Source organism: Jaculus jaculus, chromosome 19 (assembly GCF_020740685.1).
Source record: "Jaculus jaculus isolate mJacJac1 chromosome 19, mJacJac1.mat.Y.cur, whole genome shotgun sequence".
NCBI lineage: Eukaryota > Metazoa > Chordata > Mammalia > Rodentia > Dipodidae > Jaculus > Jaculus jaculus.
The window spans coordinates 40,332,251-40,358,499 of record NC_059120.1 but is presented as its reverse complement, the minus strand read 5'-3'; the positions used below and the strand labels follow the sequence as shown (position 1 = coordinate 40,358,499).

Sequence of the window (26,249 nt, the reverse complement as noted above, 5' to 3'; positions counted from 1 at the left end):
TGACTGCGCCCTCCACGCGTGCTGGCAGGGCGTCTGCCCAGTCCGCCGAGGCACGAGCGCGCAGCACCCGAGCGCGTGCCCCGCCCGTCCCGGTGCTGTCCCCGAAGGTTAGCCGCGGCCCAGGGCAAGCGTCGTTGGCCCGCGCGCTGCGGGCGCTAGGACCCGGGGGCGCGGAGGGGCGCCCCGTCGCTGCGGGCCGCGGCAGGTGGGGGCCGCCGCACCTAGGGCGCCGCGGGCACCGGGGCGGGCGCGGGCGGAGCCACCCCGAAGGCCGCGCGTGGCCCCGGCCCCGCCCCGCGCCGTCCAATGAGAGCCCGCGGCGGTGGCGGGGCGGGGGGGGGGTGTGTGGGTGTCCGCGTGCCCGGCCCGCAGCTGCACTCCGCGTCCCGCATCTCCCCGCCGGATGCTCCCGGGGAGCCTGCGCCCCACGTGACCCCGGCCGCCCACGAACCCCATGGCCACCCAGAGGAAGGGGGAGGTGGGAGACGCCTGAGCGAGCCCAGACGGTGGCCCGGCCACGCCGCTGGGGCCGCGCGGCCGGAGAGTCCGCGGAGCGATGCTGAGGCCGGGCGGAGCGCACGAAGCCGCGCTGCTCGCCCCTCGGCGCGCCCGAGCCCCGGCCCCCGCCGCCGCCACCGCGGCCCCCGACGTCTCCCCGGCCTCGGGCCGCCTGGGTCTTGCCTGCCTGCTGCTGCTGCTGCTGCTGACTCTGCCGGCCCGCGTGGACACGTCCTGGTGGTGAGGGTGGTGAGGGGCTGGCTGGGGAGGAGCGCGTGGGGAATGGGCACAGGCTGCTCATTGCCTGCGTGTTGTTAGACGCGATCCGGCCCGGGCAGTCGCTGGAGTGGCCAGCGAGAGGTCCCAGGGGGTGAGGCACCGCGTCGGACCCGCTTGGTGAGGAGGGTGCTTAGGCAGAGTCTCCCCGTGGAGGAAGGAGGCTGTCCCGGTCCCCTGTGCAGTGACCCCTCGACTTCAGCTCAAGCCCCTCAGGGCAGAAGCCACCTTCCGATTTTCCTTCCGAGTGGGTTCAAGCACCCAGTCGCTCCTCCGGAGCCAGTGGCTGCCAGGCAGGGTCTTGGACCGCCTAAGGTCTGTCTCCCTTGGGAGGCAAGCAGGGGCAGCTGGTGAGGGCCGACAAGCCCCTGCGAGGGAAGCTAGGTGAGGCCGAAGCATCCAGAGCGAGGATTAGAAGGAACTCACGGCAAAAACTACCCCGCTAATTCCCACAGTTAAACACTTGGCTGGGCATAAACGGGACATTTGCATTCGGCCTGGGCGTTCAGGGTGTCACTTTGGAACACCGGTGTGCCCCTTCCTTTTTGCTCTCCTTTCCCAGGTGACTCCACTTCTCACCTCTTACTCCAGGCTTCTGGAGTCTCTGTGCTAAGAGATGCTTTGCTCAGAGAGCTCGCACCATCTTAGTCCTAAGATACTGCGCAAGAGGGCAGATGGGGCAAAAGGCTTTGCAGATCCACTGGGTGTCTGTTTTTTCGTTTTTGTTGTTTTGCTTTTTCCCCATCTCCACCCCAGGGTTCCCCCAGCGGCCAATGACACCCCTTTCCCTTACCATTTGGGGGGAGTAAGGAGGGAAAGTCGGAGTGAGAAAAGATTTAGTCCTCTTATCTTTCCTCCTCACCCCTCCAATGAAACGAGCCTCTTGGCCTGGGCTAGTGCTCCTCTGTACCATACAGCACCCCCTTCCTTTCCTTACTCTGCCCCTCCTTCCTTGCAACCAGCACACCCCAACCCCCGCAAAGTGTGGTCTCTTCTCTTGCACCCTGTGGTTTCTTACGAATCTTGGCTGGAAGGGTGAGGGGTGGCTGAGGGGCCAGCCAGCTTGGGCTGCAGATTCCTATCATTTCAAGATGCGTCTCTCTCCATCCCCACCCCCACCCCCGTTTTCCTGTTAAAGAAAAATCTCTCTTTTGGATCTTTTTTATCTCTGCAGTGTTGGGAAAGGCAAGGAGGGGGGTGTGGGATGGGGGAGCAGAGAGGCCTATATCTTACATCTGGCTTGAAACATTCCTTTAGAGAGGGAAAGTGAAGAAGGGAGACGAAAAAAGGCATCCCATGTTCAGAGTGAGATCAAAGCCACCCTTTGCCTTCCAGCCCAGTTTGGCTGGGGGCTACCTTCTTCAGCTCCCCTGCTGAGAAAGCATGGGAGCATGAAGTGATGACTGCCCACCTTCATCTGGCCCAGGTGGCAATTTGCTTTTCAGAATTCTTGAATGCTTCTTGCCAGCTTGAGCCCATCTTGGCGGCAATTGATGTTTAGACGAGGAGGTGCCACTCTGGTCACTTTGGCACCCTTGTACTGGCTTCTGAAGTCCCAAATTGAGTTCTTCTAGGCCCATTTTCACCCCTGACTCCTCCCTGGTCTGTTTCCTTTTCCCTCTACCTCCCCCACCACGTGGTTCATATTAAAGATTTTGGAAAAGCTCCTAGATGAAGAGCTAGGCAGGGAGGCGGGTGACACACACAGGGAGTCAGCGGTCCTTGTGAAATGGAGGAGGGCAGCAAAGAGGGCCCGTGTGGTTATGGGTACAGAGCTCACTTCCACCTCATTGCCCCGCACCACCTGTCATAGCTGAAGCCCCAGATGCCTGACTCGGTGGTCTCTACTTCTGGGAGATGGTGGAAAGCTAAATTCTGAAGGCAGGTCAGGCTCCCACGGGGATTATGTCTTTCTCTCAACCCAGCAACCTGGGGAGAGAGAGATTTCTGTTGACTGAGCGTCTGTGTTCCACGGAGCCACCTATATCACCATCTACCACTCTGATCCTCATAGATTCTTCTCCTTCCTGTTCAACCACTCCCTCCCTCTCATCCCTTAATTAGAGGGAGAAATGGGATGGTTTTTTCCTAGTCTACAACACAAGAACTAGGGGCTCCTGTCAAGTCTTCATTTTCTCCGGGTGGGGTATATGAAATCACAAGAGCAGGACTGTGTTCTTGGACTTGCAAAGAGAAACAGTGGGATCATATTAGCACACTGTTACCAACCACAGTACCCACTTAATGGGCCCTTACTAAGCTCCAGGCATGAAGGCCAAGCACATTCTGGGCATCATCCTTAATCACCAGAATAACCACGTGCGGTGGGCACTCTTATTCCTCTTTCACCAATGGAGAGATTGAGGGGCAGGAATGAGTCAGAAAACAACTAGCTCAAGTTCACACCAATTTTGGAGTCAGAGGAGTTTAACTCCTTGACAAGCACTGTATGCCTCTCTTGCTTTGGGAACAAAATGAGCTTGGGCCAGGTGTGAGGGCACATACCTACCACTCAGGAGAACGAGGCAGGAGGATCCTGAGTTCAAGGCCAGCCTGGGATGCATATCAAGATCCTGTCTCAAAAAAGACCAACAATAACATATTGAAAGAAAATTAAAATTGGGCTGGAGAGATGGCTTAGCAGTTAAGGCGTTTGCCTGCAAAAGCCAAAGGACCCAGGTTCAATACCCCACACATAAGCCAGAGGCACAAGGGGACGCATGTATCTGGAGTTCATTTACAGTGGCTAAAGGTCCTGGTATGCCCATTCCCCCCCCCTCTCTCTGCAATAAATAAAAATAAAACATTTTTTTTAAAGACCAAAAAATCTTGGAATTTGAAGTCAGATGACCTTTCTTTTCCTCCTGGTTCTCCCCCAACTATTCCTGAAGGACTGAGTAGGATTTCTTGCACTATCCCTGAGTCTTAATATCATTATACTTCCACCTCCCCTTCTGTGTGTGTGGGGTGGGGGGAGGGTCTTACTCAGGATTCTTATGCAAAAGCCTGTTTGTAAACTACAAAGTTCTGCACAAGCACTGTGGTTTAAGAGCAGACCCAGAGAGACAACTAGTTTATCCTCATGGCCCCAAAATCCTGTGTGTACTGGGCTGAAGTGAGGACCCAAAAGGAGAGAAACAAAGATCCCTCCCCTCATTAAAAGGACTCAAACACAGAACGTCTGCAACGAGATGGCAATGCTGACAAGGGGTGAAATGAACTGACATGGAGCTGGGGATGATCAAGAACAGCTCGGTACTATTTGGTCAAGAGTTATTGAGTACTTGCGATGTGCTGGACTCTGTCCTTAGTGAGAGGGGTCTTAAACTGCGACTCTGATTCAATAATCCCGGTGACAGGGTTTGAGGCCTTACTGTCCTACTATATCCTGAAGTGATGTAGGCTCTGCTCCCCTGGGCACCATCCTTTCAAGAGACAAGGGGCTAGAGCAGTGTGAGTCACTTGACCAAAAGAAGGGAGGTGACTGGTCAAAAGCAGGTGAAGAGAATGCTCTGGCATAGGGCGCTGTGAAGGAAGTGAAGCACTGATTTTTGGAGAGCGAAACAGTGCTGGAGCGGGGACATCTGACCCCTCCCCGACCATGAGCTGAGGGTACTTGAGATTCTCTGCACCCCTAATTGAGCTCAGTGATTGGCACATGTTGGGCATGTGTTGAGCTGAGGGATATGAGCTCAGCCCATATTGACTACAGCAAGCAAGCCCCACGCTCAGCAGCGTCTTGAAGCAGTTACTTAATGGGGGTAGGTATGGTAATAGAAACAATGAATTGTCTTCTCATCTTAGATCCTGAACAGAGGTTCCCACGCTTATTGAGGATGTAATAAGTAATAATGTGGGCTGCAGCAGAATGGACTTAAGTCAGACCACAGGAAGGCCTTTTTGCCAGAATTTGACCTGTCCCACTCCAGACTGTCTACAGGGGTTGGATTATTGGTCGCCCATTCCCATCCAACACCACCACCCTCTCCCAAGCCCCAGTTAAAAAAACAAACACCCATTGCCCAGATCAGTAATCTGGGGCTGAACTGGGGAAGCAGGACGGTGGTGAGACAGGGACCAGCTCCAATTCCAAAGGCCCTGAATCTCCAAACAAAGCACTGGGGCAGTGGGTGTGACTCTAGGCTGTGCGTCAGGCAGCCTTTCCGGCCTGGCCCAGCCTGGGGTGTTTATTTTGTTTGTTCCTGGAAGCTGCTGCCCTGATGGACAGTGCTGGGGCCGCTGATTCCATGGGATTTGCTCAAGGAGGGCCAGCCCGCTCACCCCTCCTCTGGGACAGATGGGGCCCATCAGCACTGCCGAGTTCCCGAAGAGGCAAGCATCAGCCCTCCTGGAGTTTGTTTGAGTTGGTGTCACTCGTGGTGATCCAGTCTGTGGGTGAGGACTGGCTGTGGGAATGCAGGGGGGAGCAGGGCCCAGGGCTGGTTGGCTGTGCCCTCTCCACTGGCTGCCCTCCCTCCCTGCTCACCCACTTCTAGGCCCACTCCGAAGCCATTCCCAAACCACTAAGCTTATTCACAGTTCAGACCAAAGCTTTTCTGTCAGCAGTAGCAATTGCTCTCCTCAGCCCCCCCACCTGTTCAGAAAAGGGGAGCAGGGAAGTTCCATTGCTGCATGTGAACAAGAGAACAGAGAAGGCCCACAGGTCAGGGAATGGGCAGATAGAAAAGGAGAGAGAACCTGGAGGAAGTGAGGAGATTGGCCTAGTCTCTCTGACGAGGGGAGGGGGGAGAAAGGATGATGCACTCTGGTTTCTTTCCAAAAATCTCTTCCTGAGGCTTGTGGTTGAGTATAGTGTTTGAGAGCTGGGCCTGGTGGCACACACCTTTAATCCCAGCACTTGGGAGGCAGAGCTAGGAGGATCACTGTGAGTTCAAGGCCACCCCGAGAATACAGAGTGAATTTCAGATCAGCCTGGGCTAGAGTGAGACCCTACCTCGGGGGGTGGGGGAGGGATAAATAAGTAAAAACAAGGGAAAGAATGGAGGGTTGGGGAGAGGAAGATCAGTGGGAAAAATGCTTGCCATGCAAGCCTGAGTAGTTGAGTTCGGACCCCTACAACCCACATGAAAAACTATAAGCCATGGCAGTCTTCTGCAACCTGAAGAGCAGGGAGAGAGAGACGGAGATCGGAGTTCTCAGACACTTGTAGGTGAACCCTGCAGTGAACAGCAAAAAGAACGAGAGACCTTACCTTAAAAAGAGGTGAAGACAAGGACTGACACCTGAACGTTATCCTATGACTTCCACATGCACGTCACACACGAATGCGCGCACACATGGCTTGTCTGAAAGTGCTTGAAAGCAGCAGCCATGCCAGCTTGAGAGGTCTGAGACTGAGGCTGGCATGCACCTACTCTTTAGTGGGTATCATTGTTGATCCTGTGAGTCATTCATCCTGGGAGCTCCACTACTTTACTTCGCTCTGGCTTCTCATTGCAAACAGCCCTCTGACCATGCAGGTCCTTCCAGGATACTGTGTCTTACAGGCTGGGGAAGTGATTTTAAAAGCTTAATTAAGAAAAGCCCTGGGCCTGGGTATTAGGGGAATGGGGCAGAGGTTATGAGATGGCGTCTTTCTCCTCAAGCCTCAGGGTTGGGAATGAAGACTTTTAGGTACATTTTTACATTTTTTTTAGCTACAACTTGGACTGTGAACTTTACTTAGAATTGCCTGCTGTATCTCTTCCTACCAGCCCCTCCCACTGTCCATCAGCCTGTGGCCAAGCCATGTTGTTACAGACCAGCCACTTGGGGCATGTCTCTGACATGTGCATGTAAAAGTATTGTCTCAGATTCTCATTTTGTTTATTTCTCTGTGAGGATCGTAATGTTTATTAAATAAACAGGCAATGTGCTTGTGTGACATGCCCACAGCTTCTGTGTATATGACACATGCCTGGCCTGTGCTCTGGGATGTGTCATGGCCGGGAAACTTAGCAGTGGTAGGAGGACACTCAATTACTTTTCCTTTCTTTAAAAAAAAATATTTATTAAGAGAGGAAGGGCTGGAAAGATGGCTTAGTGGTTAAGGCACTTAACTGCAAAGCCAAAGGACCTTAGCTCGATTCCGCAGGACCCACACAAGCCAGATGCACAAGGTGGCGCGTGTGTCTGGAGTTCATTTGCAGTGGCTGCCCTGGCACATCCATTCTCTCTCTCCCTCTTTCTTTCTCTCTTTCAAATAAGTAAATAAAAATAAAGTTATTTTCGCTTGCCTGTTAGCCTAAGGACCCCGGTTCGAGGCTCGGTTCCCCAGGTCCCACGTTAGCCAGATGCACAAGGGGGCGCACGCGTCTGGAGTTCGTTTGCAGAGGCTGGAAGCCCTGGCGCGCCCATTCTCTCTCTCCCTCTATCTGTCTTTCTCTCTATGTCTGTCGCTCTCAAATAAATAAATAAATAATTAAAAAAAAAAAGAAATGCTGAATGCTTCCTTAGAAAAGGGGCATTATTGTCAAAAAAAAAAAAAAGTTAAAAAAAATTAAAACAGAGGGAGAAAGAGACAGAGAGAAAGAATGGGTGTGCTAGGGCCTCTAATCACTGCAGATGAAGTCCATATGCCACCTTGTGTCCCTAGCTTACACAGATACTGGGAAATTGAACCTGGGTCCTTAGTTAGGCTTTACAGGCAAGCACCTTAACCACTAAGCCATGTCTCCAGCCCCTCAATTACTTTTTGTACAACTATGTAACTATTTCCCTGTGGGGAATGCTCTATCAGCCTCAGGGAATCTAGGGGAGGGGAAGGAATCTCTCCAAGGTCTAGATACCGAATATCTCCCCTCCTTACTCCCTGGTTGATGTGCCCCTTGCATGCTCTGACAAGGCCATCTCCATCTTCCAGGTACATAGGAGCTCTGGGGGCCCGAGTGATCTGTGACAACATCCCTGGCTTGGTGAGTCGGCAGCGGCAGCTGTGCCAGCGTTACCCAGACATCATGCGCTCAGTGGGTGAAGGTGCCCGAGAATGGATCCGAGAGTGTCAACACCAGTTCCGCCATCACCGCTGGAACTGCACCACGCTGGACCGGGACCACACTGTCTTTGGCCGTGTCATGCTCAGAAGTAGGGCCCTCTTCCATCCTGCCCCTTCCCTTTCTATGATTGGGGTGGTAAGTGGGAAGCATTGGCATGATTCCGCCCCTCCAAGCTTTGCTTTCCCACATACTGCTTCATAGTCAAAGCAACAGCTGTGGGCAGAGCCCCCGATACAGTTGGGAACAGCCTCTTACCAACTTAGATTTGTGGGCAGAGACCCCTCACAATCCCAGTGTTCTGAGATGGCGAGGCAGAGGGAAGATTGCCCTAGCACCTTCATCTTTCTCTGCCCACATTCTCTGCAACCATCTACTGTAAGAGATCTCCACCTACTGTAAGGCTGAGGACTAGGAGCAGCTCCTCTGCATCTAACCACCACCATCATTACAGTCACCCTAACAATCGCAACATTACCGTAATGGGAACAAGAGAGAAACAGAAAGGTGACATGTAAATATTTGGAGAATCAGTGGCTTGGCCCCAGTTCAGTAAAAGAGTTAAGCAGAACTAGGCAGTAAACTAGGAGAGAGGGAATGACATGGGAATGTGAAAGTGAAGAGGATGTGGAGGTGTTGATCATCTGTTCCCAAGGGCAGGGAACGGAGCAGAGCATGCAAGGGAAGGTAGCATGTTTCTCCAAACAGGCTGACCCCGGGGCTGGGGTCCGCACTGTGAGGGAACTGTCCAGCAGCATGGGCCTGAATAGCCTGGAACTAAGGCAGGCTTGGCTGCACCAGTGTTAGCACTCAGCAGGAGGGGATCATTCGCCATGAGACTTTTCAGTGAAACACACTCAAGGAAACTGAGATGTAACAGAGTACAGGTCAGCCCAAAGAGTTCAATTGTAAAAGAAATGGAACAGTTAGGACTAAGGGAGACATCAGATACGCTGAGGAGTGTTCTTGTAAGGGAACGGCATCTTAAATAAATGGATGTGTAAAGGGTGGCTTGGACAAGAAGAGGTGAACAGGTTTTGGAAGCTGAAAAAGGGGACAGGGATCTAGGTGGGGTGGCCTTTGCCTGTATTCCTAACACTTGGAAGACTACGACAGGAAGATCTCAAGTTGGGCTACGTAACAAGATTGAGGCCAAGTGTAAGGCTGTGTCCAACAGCAACAGCGGCAGCAACAAGACGGCAAGAGGGGGTAGGGTAGACACAGGCGGCCAGGCCCCTTTCTGAAATACCTTTCTCTTCAGGTAGCCGGGAGGCAGCATTTGTATATGCCATCTCATCAGCAGGCGTGGTCCATGCTATCACCCGGGCCTGTAGTCAGGGTGAACTGAGTGTATGCAGCTGTGACCCTTATACCCGTGGTCGACATCATGACCAACGAGGGGACTTTGATTGGGGCGGCTGCAGTGACAACATCCACTATGGTGTCCGCTTTGCCAAGGCCTTTGTGGATGCCAAGGAGAAGAGGCTTAAGGATGCCCGGGCCCTCATGAACTTACATAACAACCGCTGTGGTCGCACGGTCAGTACTCATGACTGGGTATGCACATCTTTGCTTGCTGGGGTGACCAGCTTGTGTGGCTGTAGGCTAAATGTGAAAGTGGAAGAGCTGCAGGTTTCTGGATCATTCTGGCCCAGGACCACTAGCCACTAGGGAATGCCTAGCTTCATCCAGGTTCCACATAGGTGGAAAACTTAAAAAAGTGGTAATTTTTTGGGAAGGAGGTTGAGACAGGGTCTCACTTTTTCTATACCAGTCTGGCCCTCCCAAGTGCTGGGATTATAGGCATATGTCACCATGCCTGGCTGAGATAGAGTTTTTTGTTTGTTATTTTCTTTTTTTGAAGTAGGGTCTCACTCTAGCTCAGGCTGACCTGGAATTAACTACATAGTCTCAGGGTGGCCTTGAACTCATGATGACCCTGCTATCTCTGCCTCCCAAGTGATGGGATTAAAGGCGTGCACTACTGTGCCCAACTCAAAGTTTTTGTTTTTTTTTTTTAATAACGTCTGAGAGAATAAGATGTTGCTCTAGGCTGTCCACTGGTATTTGAGCAGCTCCTGTATACTGTGCTGAGGAGTCACACATAGTGCAGCAGGAGGCGTGGCACCTGGCACTCAAACACGAAAGAACCCCAGGCGGTGCGAGCGCACTGTCCTCCCGAATGACATCTGTGGCTTGACAATTCACAGGTGGTCACCAAGAGCAAAGCACTGCTGGCCCAGGAGTTTCCTAGAAAAGGAGATTCTCTCGCTTGGTCAGGAAGAATGGGGGGGATCTGCTGTGCGAGGCCACCACCAAGGCTCAGCTGGCAGGCCTGGGGGAGCAGAGCTCAGAGCACTCCAGCTTTTGGCCTGAGAGATAACTGAAAAGTGCCCCGAGCCAGGCGTGGAGGCAGAGGTAGGAGGATCACTGTGAGATCAAGACAACCCTGAGACTACATAGTGACTTCCTGGTCAGCCTGGGCTAGAATGAGACCCTACCTAAAAAAAAAAACAAAAAACAAAAAACAAACAGAAAAAAAAAACAAGTGCTCTGAACAGTACCTCTTCCTGATCTGTCTCCTCTTCCCCCAGGCTGTGCGGCGCTTTCTGAAGCTGGAGTGTAAATGTCACGGTGTGAGTGGCTCCTGTACCCTGCGCACCTGCTGGCGTGCACTCTCAGACTTCCGCCGCACGGGCGACTACCTGCGAAGGCGCTATGATGGGGCTGTGCAGGTGACAGCCACTCAGGATGGTGCCAACTTCACTGCAGCCCGCCAAGGTTATCGCCATGCCACCCGGACTGATCTTGTCTATTTTGACAACTCCCCAGACTACTGTGTCTTAGACAAGGCTGCAGGTGAGAAGGGAAGGCAGGTACAGATATGGAGGCCTGTTCGTAGTGCAGGCCCCACTGGTTTTTAATCACAGTCCGACCAGCTGAAGAAGTCAGGGGAGAGGAGGAGTTTGTGACCCCTTTACATGAAAAACTGGTCCTGAGATGGGTGACTTTTGCCTGGGGCTACCAAGCCAAAGGTTGCTCAAGTGGAAGAGGTCACTCCGATTCTTGAGGCCTGAGGCGGCATACTATGCCTTTGTAGCCCCAACACCTGAGATCCAGAGGACATTTAAATGACCTTTTTCAGTTCTGAACAAAATATGGGCTACAAACATAGAAGTGTAAGGTATAGCACTAAGCTGTTGGCTCTTTACAAACTAGTTAAAGAAAAGAAATGGGGCCGGGTGTGGTGGTACACGCCTTTAATCCCAGCACTCGGGAGGCAGAGATAGGAGGATCACCATGAGTTCGAGGCCACCCTGAGACTACATGGTTAATTCCAGGTCAGCCTGGACCAGAGTGAGACCCTACCTCAAAAAAAAAAAAAAAAAAAAAAAGAAAAGAAATGGGGACTTGGGGCTGGAGAGATGGCTTGGCGGTTAAGACACTTGCCTGCAAAGCCAAAGGACCCAGGTTCAATTCCCCCAGGAACCACATAAGCCAGATGCATAAGATGGTGAAGCATTTTGAGTTTTTCTGCAGATGCAGGAAGCCCTGGTGCATCCATTCATTCTCTTTCTCTCAAATAAATAAATAAAAATAAAAATAAGAAAAAAAGAAATGGGACTTGGATATAGCTCAGTTGGTACAGCCCTTGCCTAGCATGTGCAAGGCCCATGGTTTGATTCCTAGCACTCCAAAAAAGAAAAAAAAAAATGGCTGAAGGGATGGCTTAGCGGTTAAGGCACTTGCCTATAAAGCCAAAGGACTCAGGTTCAATTCCCCAGGACCCATGTAAGCCATCAGATGTACATGGCACATGCATCTGGAGTTTGTTTGCAGTGGCTGGATGCACTGGCATGCCCATTCTCTCTTCTCTCACTCTGTCTCAAACAAATAAAATATTAAAATAAAACACATTTAATGAGTAAGCAAATACAGCTACAAAGAGTGTTGAGTGGAAAAATCAAACACAGTCCATTTGGACATGGGGAACTTAAGTTGCTTAAATTTAAGTTGTTAAAGTATGGGAATTATGTGGATGGCCACAGAGAATAGGCAGATGTTCCCCACACATGACCAGAGTGGGAGGTGGAGAAGCATGTGACCTCTTCCAGGGACAGAGGAGATCAGTATGATGTAATCAAGGGACACCAAAGTTAAAAGATGGGTTGGGCCAGACCACGAATGATGTAGAAGGGCTTTGTCTGGTGTATTGCCGCCGCAGACGCCCAGTCTCACTAGCGTTTGAAGCGGGAAAAGAGGAGATCCCTACAAAGACAGATAAAGCAAAACGTGGCTGTGTAGCAATCTGTTCTAAATATTTGTGGTGGAAGTTTTTGGAATTCTGGGAAGTGACAGGGTATTTCTCCAAGAGAAAGGAAGGGACGACTCTGGCTTCCAATTTCTGGTCTAGATCGGCTCACCTAGGAACAACGTACAGCACGGTCGGGCTGCTGCTCCCTTGGGAGCCATCCTGGGCCTTCTAGGCTCTCTTCTGCGGGCTCAGTAGTCAAGAGCTCAAAGCGCCCGTCGTCGTCTGTAATGCTTGTTTTCACTCCTCATCTCTGGAGAGCAGCATGTGCGGAGACAGGGTAGAGGTCTGCTTGGGTAACAGGGAAAGTGTACATGCTTTGTGGAATGCTAGAAGAAGTAAGGTTTGGGAAGCCCTTCCGACTCCCCTTATGAGTTTCTGCCACTGGCTTTGCTTTCCTTGTCGTCTGATTTGGAGGACTAGTCTCTGGATGCCCGGGAATGCAGCGTATGAAGTACAAGGCTATTTTGCCACATGTAAAATGCACCTTTGGGGAAGAACCTTTGGAGTTAGGAGGGAGGATGAGTCACATGCTTGTGAATTTTTCTCAGAGGCATAAAATCATGTCTCATAAAAACCAAAGAGTTAAAAAGGTATAAGTCATCCAGGTTGTAGAGCCAGGTATCCCCTCCAAAGCAGTACTGTCCACTTGAACTTTCTGTAGTGATGGAAATCTTCTCGTAGCTGTGTTATCCACTACCGTAGCAACTAGCCACATGTGTACTTGAATTACAGTAGTTCCTCTTTACCTGCGGGGGATGCGCTCCAAGATCTGTAGTGCATCACTGAAACTGCAGGCTAGTACCACACCCTATAGGCAGTATGTTTTTCCTTATGCATGCCTATCTGTGGCAAGGCTTAACTTGTAAATTAGGCATAACAAGAGATTAATAAAAACAGCAACAAATAATTAAAGAGAATAATTATTTTGGCAGTGCTGCTAAAACAAAGGGAAACTATGGCAGATTTCAACTTAAGAACTAAAGGTATTACTTTAGCTAATTTTAATCAATTGAAACTTAAGAGACCACATATAGGTCATCTTTATTATACTGGAAAGCATAGCTACAAAGTATAGGAGAGGTTTCTGGGGGCTGGAGAGATGGCTCAGCAGTTAAGGTGCTTGCCTGCAAAGCCTAACAGCCCAGGTTTGATTCCCCAGTACCCATATAAAGCCAGATGCACAAAGTGTTACAGGCATTTGGAGTTTGTTTGTAGCAGCTAGAGGCCTTGGCATGCCTATTTTCTCCCTCCCTCTCTCCTTGAAAAAAAAAAATTTTTTTTTTTTCAAGGAGAGTTTCCTGGTGTCTCAAAGAATGTAAGACCCAGTGTCTCAAAGAATGCAAGATCCAAGCTGGGCATGGTGGCACATTCTTTTAATCCCAGCACTCGGGAGGCAGAGGTAGGAGGAGCACTGTGAGTTAGAAGTCACCCTGAGACTACATAGTAAATTGGTCAGCCTGAACTAGAGTGAGACCCTACCTTGAAAAACCAAAAAAAAAAAAAAAAAAGAATGTAAGATCCAGCCCTTGAGTTACATACATAGTGAGCCCACCATCTGGAGCAGTGATCATGTAGCATGCTGGATGTATATTCCTGTTGTAAGAAAATGGAGCATGTAGCTCCATCACATTTATATTGACTTATGTTTTTGCTTTAGTGTGTAGATTATAAAACATACATGCTTTATGGATATTTTTATTGTTATAGTGCTGGGTTTCCAACCCCAAGACCTTACATATGCTACCACTGAGCTATGCCCTCAGCCTTAAAATATTTAAACCAGTAAGATAAAAGAAAACAGAAGTTCTGCATTTTCTCGCCGTATCTTAGTGGACTGCGAGACCACTGCTGTGGAAATCAGTGAGCACGTGCTACTTCTTGAACTCCCAGGCTGGTCACTTTCCCACTTCTAAGAAGGGAGAGGGTTGGAGTAGGTATCTTGAGGGTCCAGCACATCCACATGTGTCTGGCTTAATTATCTTCTAATAGGGTCTTTTGCTGATCCAGTCAGATTGTGTCCTGAGCATTCCTTGCGTGGTGGGAAGGTCTCATCCTATCTTTCAAGAAGGCGATTATGCCAGGGGCACTCCTGAGGAATTCCTTGGTGATATGCTAAATGACTTACCTTCTTAGTTGGACAGAGTTTATAAATATAACTCTCTCCTAAATTAGATGTTGGGTTGCCTGATTTGCTTTTTGTTGTTGTTGTTGTTGTTGTTTTTCAAGGTAGGGTCTCACTCTACCCCAGGCTGACCTGGAATTCACTATGGAGTCTCAGGGTGGCCTTGAGCTCACGGCAATCCTCCTACCTCTGCCTCTCGAGTGCTGGGATTAAAGGCATGCACCACCACACCTGGCTGATTTGCTTTTTTTAATTTTTTAAAAAAATTATTAGAAACAGAGAGAGAATGGCCTTGCCAGAGCCTCTAACCACTGCAAGGGAATTCCCAATGCATGTGCCACCATGTGCATTTGGTTTACATGGGTTCTGGGGAATTGGATCTGGGTCCTTAGGTTTTGCCAGCAAGTGCCTTCACTGGTGCGCCATCCCTCCAGCCTCATTTCCTTTATTCAAGACAGGATTTTACTATGTAGCCCAGGCTGATCTCAGATTCAGAGTGGTCCTCCTACCTCCGTGTCCTACATGCTGAGATTGCAGTTGTGAGTCAACATGCCTTTTTTGGTGTTATTATGTCCATTTAAAAAAATATTTTATTTATTTATTTATTTGAGAGAGAGAGCATGCATGCCAGGGCCTCCAGCCACTGCAGATGAACTCAAGACGCATGTGCCCCCTTGTGCTTTCATGGGTCCTGGAGAATCAAACCGGATCCTTTGACTTTGCAGGCAAATGCCTTAATCACTAAGCCATCTCTCCAGCCCTTTTATGTCTATTTTTATATAATGAAACTAAGGCCAAGACACATTAATTAACTTGATCATGCAAGTACTGGGATTTGAATCCAAGCAATATGATGTCATGGCCCAAGCTTTTAATGTCCATGCTATACTTTTTCCCTGTATAGTACAATTTAAAATACCAAAATGCTATTATGTGATATGAGGATCAGAATTGTAATATTTCTTAGAAGAGATAAACTATAGGCAAACTGTGGTTTTGTCCTCTGAAATTTTAGTGGGACATGGTGGTGTACGCTTTTAATCCCAGCAGTTGGAAGACAGAGGTAGGGGGATCACCATAAGTTCAAGGCCACCCTGAGACTACAAAGTGAATTCCACGTCAGCCTGGACTAGAGCAAGACCCTACCTCCAAAAAAATATTTTGGGGGAGGGGATCTAATAATTATAACAGGTGAGAAGGAGTGGGGGAAGAAAGATGAAGAGAAGGAAGAGAGAGGGGTAAGTACACCACACACACACACACACACACACACACACACAGAGAGAGAGAGAGAGAGAGAGAAAGTGGGAAAGGGGAAGAAAAAGGGGTGATGTGTGCCCTTGAGAAGCAGGAGTGCCAGAAAGAGAGCAGGGGGCAGGCCAGGGAATGGGTCTTATGGGAAAAGTTGAGACACTGCTCTGTGAAGGAGGGGCTTTCCGTGGTGTGCAGAGGTAGGCCTGGGGGAATGTGATGTGGCCTTCTCTTAACCCAGTGGTGAGCTCACTTATCATCTCAGGAGGCAGTCCTGGGGGCACAGGGTTGACTAGTGTTACCAGGTTTTGTTTTGGAAAATTTCAAGCTTGAATTAGAGAACTTTAGATTTGGCAGTTTTGAACTTTTAAAAGTGAGATTCTGAAGAGGATATGGAAATGTATATGGCAGGAAGGGAACTGCAGGTAAGATCAGTGGCCTTTGGGAAGCCTTGATGGTAGACAGAAATTAACCTAGACCAGAGGGCAATGAGTGAGATGGCTCAGCGGTTAAGGCGCTTGCCTGCAAAGTCTAATGACCTGGGTTCAATTCCCTTCTACCTACATAAAGCCAAATGCACAAAGTAGCACATATGTCTGGAGTTTGTTTGCAGTGGCTAGAGGCCCTGGCACCCCCATATTCATTTTCTCTCCCCCTACTCTCCTTCTATATAATTTTTTTTAAAAAAACAAGAGTTTTCTGGTATCTTGAAGAAGGACGTAAGACCCAGCTCTTGAGTTATACCCTAGTCAGCCCACAATCTGGGGCAGTGATCTTATAACATTTTGAGTTGTCTTTTCCTATTGTAAGAAAAGAAAACTGAACAGGTAGGTTCATCATAATTACACTTAATTATGTTGGCTCGTAGGGATATTTTCAGAAAAAGAGATTTTACCTGCATAATAGGAGGAAAAGATGATGACATCAAAATAAAAGAGAGACTGATTGAGAGGGAAAAAGGGGTATGATGGAGAGTGGAGTTACAAAGGGTAAAGTGGGGGCGATTACCATGTTTTATTGTTGATAATTGCGGAAGTTGTCAACAAAAAATGTAAATATTTTTTAAAAAAACAGACTTTATTATAGCTTCCTGCTGAGATGGTAAGGTGCCCAGAGCGGATACAGTAAGAGGTAACTTGATTCTCATTCCCTCTCTTCTCCAACTCAGGTTCCCTAGGCACTGCAGGCCGCGTCTGCAGCAAGACGTCTAAAGGAACGGACGGGTGTGAGATCATGTGCTGCGGTCGAGGGTATGACACAACTCGAGTCACCCGCGTTACCCAGTGTGAGTGCAAATTCCACTGGTGCTGTGCCGTGCGGTGCAAGGAGTGCAGAAACACTGTGGACATCCATACTTGCAAGGCCCCCAAGAAGGCCGAGTGGCTGGACCAGACCTGAACACACAGATGCTCGTCCCTGCACTTCAAACCTCCCGACTCAAAAGCACAAGACCCTTGCATGCACACCTGCCTTCGTCTTCCATCCTGGGCTGCTACAGCCTCTGTTTAAGGACTTGGAGAGTAATCCAGAGGGATACTGGCGTCCTGGCTGGTTCTTAAGCCCTGGGAAGTTGACAGGGGATATGAGAAATTTGATGCTCCCTGATTTTCCCTCTGGAAGTTTGAAGGGAGAGTTGAAGAGGCGGGGGTCAGTTTTCAAATGATCGGAGTTGCACTAAAGTACCTGGTCACGGCTCCTTTTCCCTTTTCTTGCACTGGCCTCCTGATATTTTTTCAGTGTGCTAGAGGAAGGAGACCTGAAGAGAGCTTCCTTTTTGATTCTACTCTAGCTGAGGGTAGATAGGACAAAGATGAAACCATTTGTCCCTTCCTTGGAGACAGTTTGAGCAGACTTTCTGGTACCTGGAAAAATAACCTTAGACTTCAGTATTCTACTATTGAGAACCTGAGATTGCTAGATGATATCATGGCAGCAAGGTTCAATTCTCATGTTTATATACAATTTATAAACTACTGTGTTTTGTAAGGGGGGAATCATATAGCTACAAATACACATTCCCTGTGTCTTCTATTCCACTCTGTCAGACAGTTGTGTGCTCACTTGTTCAGAGTGTGGTGGCATGCAGTGGTTCTCCATCCAAACAGATCATCAGAGCCCTGGGACAGAACTGAGAATAATACAGTAAGTGTGGCTAGGTCTTGGGACTTTTCCACATGAATTGTTCTGGAGATGAGGTAGTTTTGGAAAACACTAAGGAAAAGATAGGTAACTCTTAGAGGGTGGGAGAGGGTAAGCACACCTGCTCTCAGGGCTTCATGAGGATCAGTGTATACTAAGGAAGGTAGATATCTCTGGCTAGGGAATTTCTTTAGGAGAAGATCCCAACCTTTGAAAGGAGGCACAAAGCCAGTGTATAGAGCAAGAGCTGGGAGCTTGGGGCCAACATGGATAACAGCTTAGAAGGCAGAGCCTTGCCCCACTTACTCAGCAATTGTGACTCTAAGTCCTGCTGATTATTACTGTTCATTCCACATTTGGCTTAAATAGAGGAGGGTTCCTTCTATGCTACTAACCATTGCCTACTGAGGCTCACAGTACAGCCTCTAGAGACAGGTTCAGCGAGCTGCTAGGTTTTGAAATTTTGGTGTCCTAGTTTTACTTGACCTCGACACTGGTTATCTCTTGCCTGTTGATAAACAAGAGAGCAATACAGAAAGTTACAGGTATGACAGACCGGGGTTTAATCATAGCTGTGTCATTTAACATTTTTGTTATTTTTAGAAACATATTTAAATCTTCCCCACCTTTTATTAAATGAGGGTATGTACTCATCTCAGTTATTGAGATTTAATTGTGTTCCAAACTCTAGCCAACAAGGACTCTTCATCAAACTCCATCCTAACTTAGGAGTTTCCCATTTTAAGACTGTCTGGTTAGAACAACAGGGTGTAGATTAAGGGCCTTCCGAAGCAAGTTTGGATTCAGGGTCTCCTCCTTTCCTCCAGCACCTCTCCGGCATCCATTGAGTCTCATACGCTTGTGGACAGCTCTGTTCTGCACGGGCAGCAGAAGGCTGCAGGAGCCAGAGCTCTGGTCACGAAAGCAGATTTATTTGGTTGATAGGACTAATATTTGTGTAACCTGCTGAGACCTGTGTGGGAGAGTTTAGGTTGGTTTTTCTTTTGGTGAGGGGATTTGCTCCAGTTTCACATCCATTAACACAAAACATGAGCTAGTCAGGGCCTTGTGGTCTGTGGTGAGGGGATGCCTGTGGAGAAATGGGACTGAATGAGTCAGGCCAAGGGAATGTCTTCCTTGCAGAGTAGAGTTGACTGGATAACTAATGAGCCAGTGGTCAGATTGGGGGGTGGGATGGGGAGGGACAGCTGGGGAACGGAAGAGCTTCTGACATCTTGGGCTGAGTCACAACAGTGGGGAAGAATAGGGTCATGGTCAGCCTGAACTCCAGGCCAGTGTGAATGAGTTTACAAATACTGCCTTGTAGACCACGAGGCTGAGAAGTGCCCCAGGTCCCAGCCAGCCCCTGCTCTTGCGAGGACATTCAGGTTATCACATCAATGATGGCCCAGGCCTTCTGTGGGAAGTCAGCCTACGTGAAATCTACCTGGGCCATATTCTCTGCTTTTCGATTTTTTGGTTCTCATCTTAGGAAAAGAAGAGTGTAGCTCTCTTTTAGTATCTCATTCCAGCTGATAAAGAAGTTTTTCAACTTCTTCCAAATGGTTAAGAGAAACACGAGCTGTGCAGGGAGTGAGAGGTTTGCAAGGGAGGTGTTTTAGTGAGAGAAAAGATGGCCATGTGAGCCTCACTATAGAAGCTGTGTGACCCCAAAAAGGAATGATGGCCAAGCAATTAATTTTTCTTTAGTCCTTAGTTTACCTCTGCATTCCAGTTGGCTTTAGACAACTGGCATTCATTCTGCACTATGCAAACAGAAACTAACTTATTTGGAGCGAGCAACAAAACCAGAACTTTATTTGGTGCTGTCAGGGCTCCATTTGGTCTGTCCTCCACCAGTGTTTGAGCGGCTCCCCTCTTCCATTCATTCCTTCGTGTTGGTCATTTCTTTCACTTCTGATAAATATTCAGGTCTGCTACATTTCAGGAAGTGTAATTTGGATACAAAGTGAGCTATTTCTGTCCTTTAGAGAAGGACCTCAGCTACACCGCCTCTAGCCAGGTTCTTTTAAATAAAATGAAGTACCAGGGTGTGGCTCCCATCAGGACTGTCAGCACTCAGGAGGCCAAGGCAGGTGGATTGTTGTGACTTTGATGTGAGGCTGGGCTACGTAGTCAGTTTAAGTCTAGCCTGGAGTACAAAATGGGGGGGGGGGGGCGGCGGAAAGGAATGCCAGCTTTAATCTAGCCCTGCAGAAAAGAGGCAATGTTCACTGTTGTCAGCCCTGAGTAATGACACAAATCTGAACCCTTCTTTACGGTAATGTTGGCAAATGAAATCAGGGACTTGAGATTAATTAAAGAAGAAAGTATTGCCTGAGATTCTGTTTTCAGAAAGTTTGGTAAATCTCATTTATGCATACTCACAGCTTCATTTCTATCCCTCCCTCTGCAAGGGTGTTTCTTCACCTTTCTTTCACACCCTTTAAGAAAAGAACACCAACCGCCAAGCCATTTGCCAAATTCTCGTAGACCTGCTCAGGACATGAAAGACAGCCGGCACGTTCCCCTCCGCCCTTCTGGAGTTCTTATTTGAGTGCTCTCAGTGGTCACAAGGCAGAAGCCCAAGCTAGTGAGGGATCAGGGAGAACACCAGGGAAAGTCTATTTCTCGTCCCTGGGAGGCATTCAGCCGAGTTCTTGCAGCCAGATTACAGCACCAGAGAACAATGCGATGCATTCCTGGGCAGGTCGCGGGACCCTGGGCGCCTGGACCTTGTGGAGAGAGGTGCCAGACACAGAGCTCTCCGTATGCAATCCTGCAGAGCTGCCCCCTGGGTGCAGAAATGAAATACGGGAGAGCTTCACATTACACAGAGACCTGGAGCTCACACCTGGTTATTGATGGCCTTGGTGGAGCCCTCTGCTCCCATCTTCCACTTGAGAACTAACTGCCTGCTACTACTGGGGGTTGGGCATATTTGAAGCAATGCTGGAAAGTAAGAAAAAGATGCTTCCTTATTCTTTGCTCTTCCTTTCAGCCTGAGCACAACCAGGAGGGCACACACAAACACGTGCAGGAGGGTCACATAGATGGATACACATAGCTTTTCTCAGGCTGCACAGGAGTTACTGTCCTGTCCTCTCACCAGCAATTTAAAGAAAGCAAGTAAATTTCCAACAGATCCTTCAAAAATTGTACCAACAACAGGGTCCGCTGCCATCAAAGGATATTACAAAACTGCATTATTAAGCCAGGCGTGGTGGCGCTTGCTTTAATACTAGCACTTGGGGAGCAGAGGTAGGAAGGTCACCATGAGTTCAAGAGTTCAAGGCCATCCTGAGACTACATAATGAATTCCAGGTCATCCTGGGCTAGAGTGAGACCTCACCTTGAAAAAACCAAAACGGAAAAACAAAAAGCAAAAACCCTGCATTGTCAATGTGCAACTGTTTGGTTTGGCAAATGGCATTCCCCTGAGATATGGTGGTGGAAGGACATGTGCAGAAAGAGCATGGAGAGAAGAGATCGAGAGTGGAGGATTACACCCAAGCAGAGAGGCGAAGGCCACACAACTCCTCAACTTTGGCTCATGCTGAGACAGTGAGGAATCTGTCCTCCATGCTCTGAGCACTGCTCCAGTCCCCTGTGACTGCTCTGAGGCATAGACCATTGCTAACCATGTGGCTTATGACCTGTTGTTAACTCTTCCTGAGAAAAGAGGATAACTTTGGATTCGGGATCATTCAGGAATGATCTATCAAAGAAGCACTAGAAGTGAGTGAGCAGTGGCATTACTAGGGTAAACATGTCACTGTTGCTCAGCTGAATAAAAGCTGTTTTTCTCTTTGGGTCATTGACAGCTTCAAACAATAACCAGTAGTTAGTCAGTAAGGCCTGAACCCAGCCCCAAAGGTAAAAGGGAAGAGAGAGCTTAATAACTCTTTTCCCACCTCCCTTTCATAGCAAGAATTATCTCTGAGTATCTGTGTGTTTATTTACGTAATGCTTTAGTCAGCCAGGATTTGAAAATGCAAGGTTAGCATTCTCCCCTTTGCTTCCAAACTCTGAAGGACCCAGCCTAAATTTTTCCTTTACTCACTTCCATTTTTGCCCATAAGTCTATGGATGGAGCAGCTGGATGTAGGAGTTCTCTCTTTGATCAAAGGAGGCAAAACCTGATGACTTTCTGTCACCAGCAGCTGTGACTAGAGCAGGAAGGCTGTGCTGGGTGAAGAAAACGGAAGACAACTCCTCAGTTTCAACCTTTCACAAGTTCCATGGTGGGGCTGCTGCTTTCCCTCCCTTTCTGTCAGTGCTGGAAACTGAATCCAGTGGCACTCCACCACCGAGCTGTGCCTAGCCCTCTCACCCTTCACTTAGGTTTGCTGACTTTAAGATACCCAGGACTGGGGATGCCAGAGCAGTAGCACTTTAGAAAGACATGGCTGCATGTTTGGACCACGGGAGTCCAGGTTGCCAGTACAGTCAATCTGAGCAGCTTACAAAGGCAAAGCCTACACAGCCTCCTGAGCCTCATCAACAAATATTTTCTGTCACTTTTGTCACTGTTACCATCACTATCAAATGGTCACTCTACAAAGCATTCTACATTTAAACAACTGTGCTCCTAGTTTTTCAGAATGACACTAAAATTTTTGTTTTAGGGGCTGGAGAGATGGCTCAGCAGTTAAGGCGCTTGTCTGCAAAGCTTAATGGCCCAGGTTCAATTCCCCAGTACCCACATAAAGCCAGATGCACAAAGTGGCACATGCATCCAAAGTTTGTTTGCAGTGGCTAGAGACCCTGGTACCCATTCTCCCTTCTCCTTGCAAAGAAATAAAATATCAATATTAAAAAATAACAACAGGGCTGGAGAGATGGCTTAGCGGTTAGCGCTTGCCTGTGAAGCCTAAGGACCCCGGTTCGAGGCTCGGTTCCCCAGGTCCCACGTTAGCCAGATGCACAAGGGGGCGCACGCGTCTGGAGTTCGTTTGCAGAGGCTGGAAGCCCTGGCGCGCCCATTCTCTCTCTCTCCCTCTATCTGTCTTTCTCTCTGTGTCTGTCGCTCTCAAATAAATAAATAAATAAATAAATTTTTTTAAATTTTTTCTTTGGGCTGGAGAAGTGGCTCAGTGATTAAGGTGCTTGCCTGCAAAGCCTAAGGACCCCAGTTCAACTCCCCAATACGCACATAAAGTCAGGTGTACAAGGTGGCACATGCATTTGGAATTCATTCATTGCAGTGGCTACAGGCCCTGATGTGCCCATTGTCTCTGCCTCTTTCTCTCTCAAACAAATATTTTTAGTATTATTATTTTTTATTTGAGAGAGGTGGAGAGAGAAAGAGATCAGGAGAGAGAAAAGAATGAGAGAATGGGCGCCGCAGTGCCTCCAGGCACTGCAAATGAACTCCAGGTGCTTGCGCTTCTTTGTGCAGCTCGCTTATGTGGGTCCTGGGGAACTGAACTGTGGTCCTTTGGCTTTGCAGGCAAGCAACTGCTAAGCCATCTCTCCAGCCCCAAATAAATATTTTTTTTAAATCCTATTTTAATTTAATCTAGTTCCTTTAAAGCAATGCTAAATGCATAGCTAGTGAAAGTAGTTATGAGAAGCCAGGAGAAGATATTAAGATTTTCCTTTTTTTTTTTTTTTTTTTTTTTTTTTGAGGTAGGGTCTCATTCTAGCCCAGGCTGACCTAGTGTTCACTATGCCTCAGGAAGACATGTATATATATATATATGTAATGTGTGTATGTGTATGTGTATATATATATGTATGTATATATATATACATACATATAAATATTATACACACATACATATGTATGTATGTGTATGTATGTGTGTGTGTATGTATATATATGTATATATATATACACATACATATAAATATTATACACACATACATATGTATGTATGTGTATGTATGTGTGTGTGTGTGTATGTATATATATATATATAATTTTATAAGCAGGGGGAAAGAGAGAAAAATGGGCCTGCAAATGAACTCCAGATGCATGCACCTTTTGTGCAGCTGGCTTTACGTGGGTACTGGGGAAGTGAACTTAGTTACTTAGGTTTTGCAGGCAAGTACTTCAACTGCTGAGCCATCTTTACAGCCCAGAAAGACTCTTAATATTAAGGCTTTAAAAAATGTATTTGAAGTTCCTTTGAGACTCCATTATTTTTTGAAAACTGCCATCAACTCCTGGGTTAGAAAGAACAGGGAGATGCTAAGACAACATTCTATCCCAGGGCAGATACCTATTCAGTAAAGATGCTGGTACTTTTGGCTGAGACATGCTTCATCTACACCAAGGCAAGGGATGTATCCCCTGCAGAGAAATGCGCCTGTGAGGCAGACAAGAAGTTTTACTGTTCTCAATCCCTTTTCCCACTCTCACTCAAAATCTGGATCTTAGGCTGGATATATGGCTTAGTGGTTAAGGAGCTTGTCTGTGAAGCCTAAGGACCTGGGTTTGATTCCCTAGCAACCACATAAGGTGGTACATGCATCTGGACTTCTTTATAGTGGCAAGAGGCCCTGGTGCACCCATTCTCTATCTGTCTGACTCTCTCTCAAATAAATAAATAAAAATATTAATGATTACATGTACATTAAAAAAAAAATCTGTATCTCAGGCTGGAGAGATGGCTTAGTGGTTAAGTGCTTGCCTGTGAAGCCTAAAGACCCCAGTAACTGGAGGCCCTGGTGCACCCATTTTTCTCTCTGACCCTTTCTCTGTTACTTTCAAATAAATGAAAAATAAACAATTTTTTTTTTTTTTTAAATCTGTATCTCAGTTCAGGCCTAAGACAAAAAAGAGCAGTTCCAGGAGAACCCTCCCTTCCCTGTTCCATTTTGGAATGTCCTACCTATCTCCCGGGTGTACTCCCACAGTGAAGGCTGCAGGGAAAGCTGCAGGAAGATGGCCTTCATCAATCACAGGCCTGGGAAGCAACAGCTCCCTGACCTTGCCCCTGTTTGAGCTAGGGGAAGAACACCTCAGGAAAACAGTCTACCTATAGTCAGGATTTCTCCCCCAGCAAACTTTTTTTGGTCCATCGATCTTGCTCTCACAGCGCTGCCTGCTGCCCACCCCCAACCCACCTCCACATGTGGGCTCAGAAGTCACCATCTAAAGAATTCCTCTGCTCACCTCCTGCATAGCAGCACAGCCCCATGAGGCCACACGGCAGATGGAGGGGATACAAGTACAAGGTCGTGGCTTCTAGCAAGAGGTTTTTGCTTAAACTAACCCTGACTCATGGAAAAGAGTCAGAGCAGGAGTATGGAGTATGTGGGGTGAGCTGCTGACAACAGCAGCTACATAGATCTTGTGTAAAAAGGAAGGCAAATTCTAATTTGACTTGCAGTGGAAATTTCCTTACTTCCATCTCCAGGTCTTATAGCTTGAAGCTACCTGAGAACAGAGACTGGCTAGAAAAAGGCTTAATAAATCCTTCCCAACTGTAAGGATCTATTCATCAGGCTGCCATACATACGCTGAGGTGCAGACCAAGCCCTGACTATGCCTTGTTTCTCTAGGAATGAAAGTATAAAGTAAAAGGAAAGGGGATGGGAGATGAACTAGGACTTAGGAAACTGAAAAGGCTATCAGCCTTCAAATGTCTATGTACAATGGAAAAGGCAGGGGATGGAGGAAGACTATTTCTAGAATCATGTTGCTGGGTGACAACAACTACAGAAGAAAGGAAACATGTTGGGATCTTATAAGACAGGGCTTGAGCCTGTTGGAAGCAGTTTGAGGGTATTCTTAGCAGAAGTGTTGTAGTGGAAGCTTACGAGCAAGAATGTACAAGCAATATATAAGGAATTCAGATAAATAAGTATTACATACATTGGGGAATACAGAAAAATTAGAATGCTGAGATCAGGGTTTAAATGTGAGGTGACTGTGTACCTAAACTGTCAAATGGCTCAGAGTCCCCTGCAGAGCCACATGGCATCCTAATCTATGTCAATTAACTGCAGGCCACCTGTGCTAAAACAAGGATGAGCTCATTTGATACACAGATACAGGGACTAAAAGAGACCCGCACTATAAAATCCAACAAAATGCTTTGTGTCATTACCTACAGATAATTCTCTCTGGGTGTGGCGGTGCATGCCTTTAGTCCCAGTACTCTGGGAGGGAAGCAGAGGTAGCAGGATTGCTGTGAGTTCAGCCTGGAACTACAGAGTGAGTTCCAGGCTAGCCTGGGCTAGGGTGACAGACTACTTAGAGGAAAAAAAAAAAAGTAAAAATAATGTGGGTTAAGGACATATGATAGGAAGCATTCAGACTACTGCATAATGAAGTTTACTTCAGACCCAGAACCTGGTATCAATCAAGTCAAACTTAAGAAGTTAGAATCATTTTAAATAGAAAATGCATTTCCTTCTTGCCAAACCTTAAAACGTGACTGATCTCCTATACTGCATTTGATATACCAGATTATTATGGCCAGATTTATTATATCTGAGGCATAAGAAACAGAGAGAGGAGTGTTTTAAAGATCATAAAACAGTTGTTCACTGATACATGAGGAGATTGTTCTGAACACTACAGGGCACTGTGCCAACAGCCAAAGATGGACAAAGTTTGATTCCATAACTATCAACTAGTCCTCTAGCTTCTTGAGTTTGCTAAAGATAAAAAACAAACCTGAGCTGCAGAGATGGCTTAGCA

At 47.8% G+C, this 26,249-nt stretch overlaps 1 protein-coding gene across 1 annotated transcript; it reads left to right on the top strand.

Annotated features, from left to right (window-relative positions):
- The first annotated feature begins 556 nt into the window (after window positions 1-556).
- On the top strand, window positions 557-19,936 carry Wnt2b (Wnt family member 2B). Its single transcript, XM_012948916.2, has 5 exons — window positions 557-738; window positions 7,637-7,857; window positions 9,028-9,305; window positions 10,361-10,625; window positions 16,623-19,936. Exons 1-5 carry the CDS (start codon window positions 557-559, stop codon window positions 16,850-16,852), a joined length of 1,176 nt encoding a protein of 391 aa, XP_012804370.2. The 3' UTR covers window positions 16,853-19,936.
- Window positions 19,937-26,249: the final 6,313 nt, after the last annotated feature.

Excerpts from the sequence above, each read along its gene's own strand:
- Wnt2b (XM_012948916.2), top strand. The coding sequence starts at position 557 with ATGCTGAGGCCGGGCGGAGCGCACGAAGCCGCGCTGCTCGCCCCTCGG. Across the intron at positions 7,858-9,027 it reads TGGCCGTGTCATGCTCAGAA|GTAGCCGGGAGGCAGCATTT; the intron begins GTAGGGCCCTCT and ends CTTTCTCTTCAG. Across the intron at positions 10,626-16,622 it reads TGTCTTAGACAAGGCTGCAG|GTTCCCTAGGCACTGCAGGC; the intron begins GTGAGAAGGGAA and ends TCTCCAACTCAG.